The sequence below is a fragment of the Limulus polyphemus genome, unplaced genomic scaffold, assembly GCF_000517525.1.
Source record: "Limulus polyphemus unplaced genomic scaffold, Limulus_polyphemus-2.1.2 Scaffold272, whole genome shotgun sequence".
NCBI lineage: Eukaryota > Metazoa > Arthropoda > Merostomata > Xiphosura > Limulidae > Limulus > Limulus polyphemus.
Window position 1 is genome coordinate 290,470 of NW_013665882.1, and position 11,374 is coordinate 301,843.

General features: G+C 31.0%; 1 protein-coding gene across 3 annotated transcripts in view; it reads left to right on the top strand.

Annotated features, from left to right (window-relative positions):
• The first annotated feature begins 5,717 nt into the window (after nucleotides 1–5,717).
• LOC106456922 (tyrosine-protein kinase Src42A-like) overlaps nucleotides 5,718–11,374 on the top strand; it is a 40,963-nt gene continuing 35,306 nt past the window's right edge. For all 3 annotated transcript variants that reach the window (XM_022382707.1, XM_022382706.1, XM_013916301.2), the window contains exon 1: nucleotides 5,718–6,617. In XM_022382707.1, the coding sequence (XP_022238415.1) occupies nucleotides 6,196–6,617 (422 nt within the window). In that variant the 5' untranslated portion in view covers nucleotides 5,718–6,195. The remainder of the gene's footprint in view (nucleotides 6,618–11,374) is intronic.

Here is an 11,374-nt window from a genome sequence, read left to right on the forward strand (position 1 = left end):
CACTTTACTTCCTACCGCGCATGACTAAATTGTCCGTCTCTATCTCTGCCTGTCTGCAATTATATATTATGACGTCATTTCATTTGCCGGCTTATATATATATAAAAAATAAAGGGTGCGTAGAGAAGACTAGAGTTGCTACGAACAGACATGATCCTTCTAGAATCTCATGACGTGTTACTAGCATAACGTGACTTCCGCTGTCGTAACTGTACCTTAAATCATCAAAAGAAAACATTTTGTGCGTGTGGCAATCAACAAAGGTTATAAATACAATAATATTATATTATTCTTTAGTTTATGCTGGGATTTTGAAGCAAGAAATCGTGCTCGTTCAAAAGCTTGAATTGTTAGCCATGGAAAAAATTCAAACTGTAACTGTTAACTATGCTGTTGAAAGTTCTCTGTGTCTTAATATTATTTTTACCCGTCGATTTGTGGCACATATTTAGGGTATAATGCTGAGGATTCCTGTAACTATTATATAAAGACAAAAATATATAAACATACAGTCTGCAAAGTCAGGGAGAAATAAATCTAACTGGCATCAACTGAAATAGGTGAGAGGGAACGTAGGAAAAGAATAAGTTATAGAAATGTTGGATATACATATTTTCAATTAATTCTCAAATATCATTTATGCTTAGATCGTTGGGATGTAAAATTCAAACTAATATGTTTTTGTAAAAGAATGTACTTTAGTATAGCAGTGAAAGTTCACATATTCTTTGGAAGTGTTTCTTGTCTTTAAAAACTGAGTTGTAAAATTCAAGATACTTTAAGTAAGTAGAATTTTTTAATGCTAATATTTGATCTATAAAATAAAATAGTAAAGGAATTTGAGAAAATAGGTTTGAATATATTTAACTTGTGAAAGTCTTTAACACTTAAGTATTAAGTCGCTGAAAACACGCACTTTAAATATTTGGGTCTAAATGTGCTATAAATTCATAATTCAAGATTAAGTTTTAAGGATTTATATGATCTTAAATAATTTTGATAGATTATGTATCATCAGTAACATTTCAATTTCGTAAGATAGTTTGTACATATAACAGCTCCTTTCGAAAAACATCAATAAACTGTTTTATCTTTCTGTAATGGCTGCATGGTATACTGTTGAAGTATGATGTTCCTGATTGTCCACGTGAGTTAACCTGACTAACGTCACAGTAATAAACCAAGTTAGATATGACTGGAGTTAACATTTCCTAGTGTCTAGAAAAAATAAGTACAGATACCGGAAGGTTACTAAAATTACTAACAATTAATATACACATTATTTCTGTTAAGTCCTATGCAAAAGCTAAAATCAACTGTTTTCAAGCAAATGTAACTTTCCTACCCCCGTACCCGTCCTTAACACCTAAAATGGCATTATGATTTTATGAATTATATGTTATAAGTCGACTCCCAACACATTTAAACCTTATTAACTCTATCAGCACGGGCTCGGTCCGTCGAATCGACCTTGTAACTATAGTATGTTTGTTATAGTTTTCATGCTATAACTTTTAAATTAGGAAGCGAATGTTTACAAAATTTGGCAGATTATCAGTTAACATTAGAATGCTTTCATGCGCAAAATATCTTTGGTTTTGTTTTAATTCTTAAGTTTTGTTAAGCAATGTTTTTCTCATACCATTGTTTTTCACATGTTACCTATCCAACATGCAAAGTAATTTTCATTTTAAGATTAAAATATTTTTTATATATCAGACAATTTTCTAATTTCACATGTGAAATATTTATAATGTCCAGACAGGTATCAAACGTTTCTTAAGAAAAAAACGTTATATTTTATGTTCTTTCCACTAACGAATCTCTATGGGTTAGATAGATTTGACCAATCCCGTAACCAACATAAAAAAATAGTAAATAAATATAAATTATGCTTCTTTCGTTCTAAAATGACTAAAGATTATAACACCAAAATTTAAATGTTTAGACTAAATAGCTTAAATTTCATAACATTATACATTTATATATATCTATTATTTTTATTATATCGACCTTTCAGTCGTGCCAGGCTAACATTACGGAAGTTGTAATGATGTGGCGCACGAGCACTCATATTACCTTATCCAATAATATAAAATTGACCTTTAGTCTCTACAAAGTGACCCTGTCTTGGCTGTGTTTTAGTAGACTAGTCTTTAGTAAAATACAGTACATTTCAATTATTAAACATTATATGTATATATAGATTATTATTATTATTTAGAAATAAGTTATTTAAATTATTTTTCTTAAAATATGGAAGCAAACAATTATATCTTCTAGTTACGACCTTTGCTCTCAGTTGCTGCTTGACCTAGGTTGTTAAGCCCTTTAAAATTTCGCACGTGGAGGATATGAAATTAAATATATTTTTTTTAGGTTTTTATGTGTACAGTTGAATAACCAAAAAAATCATAAATTACTATATCGATACCATAGAATTCCACTATAATTTATCAAGCTTAGTAACTAAGCTGTATTTCAGCCTGGCATAACTAGGTGGTTAGGATGCTCGACTTCCAATCTGAAAGTCGCGGGTTCGAATCCCCATCCCAACAAACATACTCCCCCTTTCAACCATGGGGACATTTATAAAGTTTCGGTCAATTCCATTATTCGTTGGTAAAAAAGTACTCCAAGAGTTGGTGGTAGGTGGTGATGACTAGCTTCCTTACCTCTAGTATTACAGGTGCGTAATGTCGTGTAGCTTTGTGCGGAATTCCAAACAACGCTGTATTTCGATCTAAAAAATATGAAATTTGGAGCAGACCAAATACACAATCTACCTGCTTGAAATCTTGGTTCGAAAGAATGAGGTGGTTTCCCACCATTTTAAAATGGCTGAGAAAACCACATTCTGAGCAGGCAATTGGTTATTCACATGATATGTATATTGAAGAAAATTTATATAAGGGACCATTTCCAAAAACCACAAACATCTAATTTGAGCCAGTGCTACATTCAACATACCACATGACTCACCAAAATCGAAGTTTAACTGTGTATTTTTATTTACTTTTAAATTAAGAAATTAAATAATGTATAATACCAAAATTTTAATGATAATCTACAGTTTGATACCAAACCTATTGACATAAATTCATGAAATAGTAGTTCAATAAAGTTTTCAATGCGAGTCAACAAATGCGATGAAATGGTCTTTGGCAAGTAACCCCACTCAGTAAATGTTGAAATGTTAAAAGTAAGTGTTAAAAAACACAGTTAAACATCGATTTTTGTGTCTCACGTTGTATGTTGAATGCAGCACTGCTTCAAATTAGATGTTTGTGAATTTTGGAAATGGTCACTTATATTCACTTTCTTCAATATATGACATGTGAATAACCAATTGACTGCTCAGAATGTCCACCCAGTGGTTTTCTCAGCCAGTGGGAGGCCATCTCATTCTTTCGAACCAAGATTTCAAGCAGGTAGATTGTGTATTTAGTCTGCTCCGAATTTCATATTTTTTTAAGACTGAAATACACCTTTGTTTGTAATTTCGTGCAAAGCTACACGAGGGCTATATGCACTAGCTTTTCCTAATTTAACATTGCAATACTGAAGGCAAGGAAGCTAGTCATTATCACCCAACTCTTGGGGTACTCTTTTACCAACGAATAACGGATTGATCGTCACATTATAATGCCACGATGGCTGAAAGAGCGATCAATTTGTTGGGACGGTGATTCGAACCCGGGAGTTGAACATCCTAACCACCTGGCTATACCAGGTCAAAATACATCTTCATTACTAAGCTTCATAAATTACAGTGGAATTCTATGATATCGTTATACTTTATGATTTTTTTTGTGTTATTCAACTGTATACATAAAACCTAAAAAAAAAAATTATTTCATTTCATATCCTCCACGTGCGAAATTTTAAAGGGCTTAGCAACCTATGTCAAGCAGCAACTGAGAACAAAGGTCGTAAGTAGAAGATATAATTGTTTGCTTCTATGTTTTAAGAAAAATAAGTTTAATAACTTATTTCTAAATAATAATAATCTATATATACATATAATGTTTAATAATTGAATCGTTACTGTATTTTACTAAATATTAGTCTACTAAAACACAGGCAAAACAGGGTCACTTTGTAAAGACTAAAGGTCAATTTTATATTATTGCATAAGATAACACGAGTACGCGTACCCCCGCATCATTACAACTTCTGTAATGTTAGCCAGGCATGGCTGAAAGGTCAATATAATAAAAATTATTAATATTTATATATATATATATAAATGTATAATGTTATGAAGTTTAAGCTATTTAGTCTAAACATTTATGTTTTTGTGTTATAATTTGTAATCATTCTAGAACGAAAGAAGCATAATTTATATTTATTTCCTAATTTTTTATGTTGGTTACGAGATTGGTCAAATCTATCGAACCCGTAGAGATTCGTTAGTGAAAATAACATAAAATATAACGTTTCTCCTTAAGAAACATTCGATAACTATATGGACACTATAAACATTTTGCACGTGAAATTAGAAAATTTTATGATGCGTGAAAATATTTTTAATTTTAAAATGAAAATTACTTTAATGTTAGATAGGCAAAATACGAAAATTAATAAAGGTATGAGAAAATCTGAAGGGGATGGATTGTGGCAGATTATTGGCCATCATTTTGATTATGTGATGCATCTATTATATTGCAATGCTTAACAGAGTGTGTTCTGTCTGAATTAATCTAGAACGCTATACTCATCTACTTGAAATATATAATTGCAGAAAAAATACCTTTTATAATGCTTATATAGAGCTAAGAAAAGTTCTGTATCAATCGAGGAAAGAGAACCTTAACCTAAATGAATTAATCCATAAACAGGTGAGTTTACTGTGGCACAAAATCAGCAGAACAGGACTGTTTACTGATCCATCAAAGATAGACTTTAATTAGAATTGATTAAACTCAAGGAACATTGTAGAAACGTCATGTGTTAGCTGGGAAGTAACCTTGCTAGCTGACGCACTGATTGATTCACTATCTATCTTGAAAATCATTCTGCACTATCTTAACTATCTATACTTTGAATATGATAGAACAATTTACGTAACATTTCTAGAAGTTTAAGACCTATTTAAACTTCCCGAACCACCAACGACTGTCAGCTAATAAACAACAGCTCTCTCCTGCTAACAAACTAGAAAATTAATTTGTTTTTGTTTGTATGCGGCTTGTGCCACTGAAAGGTTACAAAACTAAAAATATATAGCTCACAACATTATATTTACGTTTATAAAATCGTTTTCGAAGTTTTTATTATTACTTCTTATTTTATAAATACGGCATATAAAATAATTGTCAAGAAATTGCGAAAAAAAAAAGAGGAAATTACGTGAATGTAAAAAAAACAAGAGTTCGAAAATGACATGTCTAAAGAAATATTTCTTTGTGGTGAGGACAGGTGACGCCACATTTGATTCATATCAATCACATGTGCTTAAAACGCGGAGATGCACAATTTAAGGAACCAAGAAAATAAATGGTTGCAAGAAAATAAAAACGACAAAAACTGTCTTATTGTAGATATTTTGTAAATGTGTATATTGATATTTGGCTATCATAGTGTTTACTTACATGTTCTAAAAACTTGTATATATAAATATATTAATATGTATGCACTACTTTCTATAGCGCGTATGTATGTGTAGTTTGTGGTTTACGAAGAAATTTAATTATTTCCGCGATTTGTAGGCTAAACTGTTGGTAAAGAGAGGCGTTAGTGAGTGAGAAAGTCTTGTCATTTTAATTTTTAGGCACAAGACTAGCTGGATCATTTTGTACTTTAAAAGTTATGGCAACTAAAATCACTAGATTAAACAAAACATAATGATCATAGTGGGATTAATTTTATAATTACTGTTAGTGTGATATAACTAAGGATTACTAAAACTAGTACATGTAGTAGTAGTACAATTTAAACTAAAGTAGGACTGTTAATGTGCTATTGCTAAGGTAAGGTCTGCGTGTTTAGTGTTATTAACGTTAGTTATACTACTGAATCTTTGAATGTCACAACTGAGGCCTACTGGCTTCAGTGCTACTTTTCAGTTTTATATACGATATAATTATAAACATTTCTAGTTTTAATTTATCTTTTAGTTTTATAAACCTTAGCTTAATCAAAAGTAGTAGTGATAGATAGAGATACAACCATCACATCAGTAGGACCTTAAAAATGGGGAACTGTTTTAGTCGTGCTGGGAGTACAAATGTAAAGAATGGGGAGCCACACACCGGCCAAGTTCCCGTGGAAAGAATTGAAACTAATCCACCAACATTAAATCCTTTACTTGGAATGCAAACTCACGATCCTCTGCGTCAGGCACATCATGATATTGTAAGAGCAAACGGACCAATTTCACAGACAACGCCGTCAGAAACAGACAGTGCTTCTGGAACTATTCCAAAGATTTTTGTTGCATTATACGATTATGATGCCAGGACAGATGAAGATCTGAGTTTTAAGAAGGGAGAACAGTTGGAAATACTAAATGATACTCAAGGAGACTGGTGGTTTGCAAAATCAAGAGCTACCAAGGGTGAAGGCTATATTCCTTCAAATTATGTTGCCAAATTGAAATCGATTGAAGCAGAACCGTAAGTTAATACCGAATTTTTAAAATATAAGCCAATTTTAATAAATAACTTAGGACTTGGGTGTTAATCTTTGTAATCCAGCCTACTAGTACTACTAAGGTTGGCTTATAATTTTCTTTTTAATCTTTAATTTTATTTGTTTTTATGATAATAGAATGAACTAGGCAAAAATTTAACATTACACAGTAAATAATATGAAATATCAAATTAGGAAGTGTTTTTTGTTTAATCATCAGAGTACAACAGTTTCATGTTTATTGTTTACCAGTTCTATTAGTATTAACTTATGCATGGCAGTATCTAACATTATAAGTAGTTTGCATGTAGAAAATGACAAATTATATTTGTGTCACAGATTAGATATATATATATATATATGTTTATTTGTATATTTCACCATTATTTTTTCTACTGAGATAACACTTGGTCATAGACTATTGCTGTCACTTTTAAAAGTTCTGTACTGTATTTATTCAAACTTCTCATACAAACTTGATTTGTTACTATACATGTCATATTACAATTCTATGAAAGGACTATATTTTCAAAGGTGGTTAAAGAGATTTTTGATCAAATTTAGAAATATTGTTGACAAAGCTACCCAAGTTATTGATATAAATAATAAACAAGAAAGTTTCTAAGATAAACCCTTGAGAGTTTCCACTGGTTACATTTTTCCTAGTTGGAAAATGCATGTTTATCACCACTGTTTTCTAACACAAAGTTAATTTTCTATCCAGTTTTTAGTTTCAATAGTTATATAAGAATTCAGCTTAATTTAATTACTCTTTTATAAGGCATCTTATCTAAAGCTCTGTGAAAATTAGGATATGGAACTTTGATTATGGTATGCACATCCATAAGTACAGTTTGATGGGACACTCAATCTGTTGATAAGTTCATCATTATTTGGACATATACACAGAGAAAATTGACATCACAACATTACCTGTATTATGTAGCAATTGTTTTTAACAATTATATTTGTAATAATCTGTATGTAACATCATAATATTAAATTGTTATTGTGCAGATAAAAATTTATGAAAGATTTACTATTTCTTTACATCTCTCTTCCTTTAATATCATGCATCATTTACCATATCAGCAAGCAACCTAAGAATTGTTTCTATCACATTTGGAACAAATTATATGTGATGCTCTAAGTTATAACATAATTACTTGTGCAAATTAGAACAAGTTATATACAGATTTTATAATTTTGACAGTACATTTACTCAGTGGTTATTACTAAATCTAGACAAAACCATGTACACACAGGCACACATATCGTTCACCACACCACCAAAAGTACATTTGAACCCCAGAAAATGTGCTATATCTTATCCATATCAATATGAATTTATATATAGTAGTTGTTATTTTAAATGTAATAAAAATGTGATTTTCTTAAATATTTACATTATGAATGTGTGTCACAATTTTAAGATGTGTATTTGTTTATTTGAACATCATTCAGTTTATTGCACTTAAACTCATGAATTGTAGCATCCAGAAACGTAATGAATGATACATCCCATTCATTATTTTGTTTTATATATTTATATATATATATATATATATGACATTGATAATTGTGCTAAATATTACTTACACAAGGTTATAAGAATATTTCAATGTCAGATCAAGTGAATGATGTATGAAATACATAAAAAGTGTACTTGTAATCAAATATCTGATTCATGTTAAATCATTGTTCCCCACAAATCATAGTGAATCCACACATTATTAAAATTTTTCAAATTATATATAAATACATATTATTTTCTAGGGTCAGTGATAAAAGCATTACCTATGCTATTACTTATTTTTCAACCTTTTTTTTTAAGTTATGCAGTTTTATTAGTAGGACATTGTAATACCTTCATATAGTTTAATGAGTCTTGCTTATAGATGATAGTGATAAACCTTTGCAAATCGTAAGAAACCACTTCCCATGCATGATGTCATATTGTAAAGTTTGTAGATAATTTTTTTCTCATGAAAATGTGACGTAACTTTGATTTGCTGAAATTCTTATCATGTGTTTGATTTGTTCAAGAACTGTTCATGTTATTAAGCTTCAAACTACCTTGGATGGTTAGATCTTTTATAAAATAAAAGTATACTGAATTGCACTAAATTTTTGTAAAGAATAATGTTCCATAGTTTATGAAAGTAAAAAGTTTGATAATAAGGTAAAAAACGACCTTTATACTACAGATAATTATAAAAAAAAATTATTATTTTAGCCAATGTTTCACTTTTGTGGCTTCATCATAGAACATGTACTAACCCTGATACAGCTACTAAGGTGAAACGTTGGTTATAATATAAAGATCTTTTATAATTATCTGGAGTGTAAAGGTTGTTTCATTCTAACATTTTTATAAAAATGTGTAAATTCCTCCAGTATGCTCCACAAATTTTGATAGAAAAAAATTGTATTAGGATTATAATGTATCATACATCACCCAGAAACAAGCAGGAAACACTAATCTTTTACAATTATGTAAACATATTTATATAAAACCATCTCCTCCCACCAATATGAAGGGAATGTGCCTGAATTAAAACATTAAAAACACATTCCTCACATAAACACATGCACATGTATACTTAAAAAAACAAAAAAACATGGATATGTTTTAAAGGCATGGAATTTAACAGACATGTGGAAAAAAAGCTATCAATATTTAATACAAATGACAATATTAAAAATTATTTAAAATTCTAATTCTTTGTTTCAGAAAACAACTTGAAGTTTTTTTAGGGAGGATTAGAGTAAATTAATCTACGAGACCTTTTTATTAGCAATATGTTTTTGCGACAGCAATACCAAGCGTGAGGCGCGCTTATACCGGATTCGGTTTTATTACTCATCAGAATCTCTACCAGCCCACTCTCAAATTGAGATTATTTTAGGCAGGATTACAGTAAATTAATCTATGAGACCTTGGGCGTGATCAAATACATCAATTGAAAGGGTTTGATCTCTTGAGTCCAAAATTTTAATTAGATCTCAAATTTGTCAAGAAATGACAGTTATGAGCTAAAAGTTTGTACTTGAAAAACAAAACTCAGAGCCGTTAAGTCGCGGCTAAAAATTAACATAATATCTTCCCATTGCCCCTCACCTCAATTGGCATATATAAAAGGTCAATTAAATTGTCTATGAAAGAATACAAATTTCACAAAGATGGTCAAAGTTGTTCTGTCGTTATATGCAGTGTAAATTTGGCTGTTTTATGTATAGTTCACAGAGCTCGACAGCAACACACAAAATGGAGCAGAAGGTACTATACGGTTGGTACAAAACAAAACTATTATGAACATAATGGAAACCAATTTTATTATTGTCCGTTTCAGAGTAATAGCCAGAAATTACACTAGGTTCTAAATGAAAAGAATCGACTTCACACAACGCTTTTAAAAGAGTATTTATATACCAGATTTGAATATATTCAAAGGTCTAATATTTAAGGTAACATTGTACTGATAACGGACGACGTATACCAGTTACTCTTGTTTCTTCGTCAAATAAATTATAGATTGTCTTCAATTTCCACAATGTTGTACTCACAGTTGGTATCTAGAAAATAATTCTGGTGTATGGAGTAAAATATTCGTACGTTACGAAACGTTTATACTTGTATTTACACACCTTATTTATTATCATGAACTTTGTATTTCACATTTTCTTGTGCATGTTGTTGCTAGCAAGGCCTTATCGTTGAAAGATTTTTCGGCCTTTATGTAAAATGTTGATACATAATCTGTTTTTTATCAGAAATAGCTGATAGGGTGCTTCAATATTCACACAAAGAACATCTAATTGCGCCAAATTAAAACCCTTATGTTTGGCTCGTCATCAGTTCTTTAAAAAAAAGCCGTTTATTTATTCACGCATTTTTATTTTATTTCATGCATTGTTGACCGTTTTAACTCGGCAATCCTGTATAACCGCTCTCGAGCTTTAGTTGAACACCAACTGCTACCGACATTCCCGAATGTATTAACAGCTAAATTGTTGCTAGGATACGTGAGTCATCACTTTCATGGCATTGTGGACACGTGCTCTTTGGTATCTCATGTTGCTTTGTTCTCGGGTTGGAATAATTTTTCTGTCATTTAATAACGAATGACGTAAAGAAAGAAAACGAAAAAGCTAAATATTTAAATAGCATGACAAGGGAACAAACAATTGTATGACCTAATAATCTAATACGAAAGAAATGGTCAAGCTAAGTGATACTAGTATGGAGAAGTCAGTGTTTGGGCAAGTATGTAGTGTACATTCATTGACGTGTCATGCAGCACTTCACCGTGTGTCCATTACATACTGTGTTCTTCAGAAAGTGTATATCAGTGTGTTCCGTATGTAAGACATATACATTTAACCAGGGGGTAGTGTATATGCGTGTGTTCCGTATGTAAGACATATACATTTAACAAGGGGGTAGTGTATATATGTGTGTGTGTTCCGTATGTAAGACATATACATTTAACCAGGGGGTAGTGTATATGTGTGTGTGTGTTCCGTATGTAAGACATATACATTCAACCAGGGGGTAGTGTATATGTGTGTGTGTGTTCCGTATGTAAGACATATACATTTAACCAGGGGGTAGTGTATATGTGTGTGTTCCGTATGTAAGACTTATACCTTAACCAGGGGTAGTGTGTATGCATGTGTTCCGTATGTAAGACTTATACTATTAACCAGGGGTAGTGTATATGCATGTGTTCCGTATGTA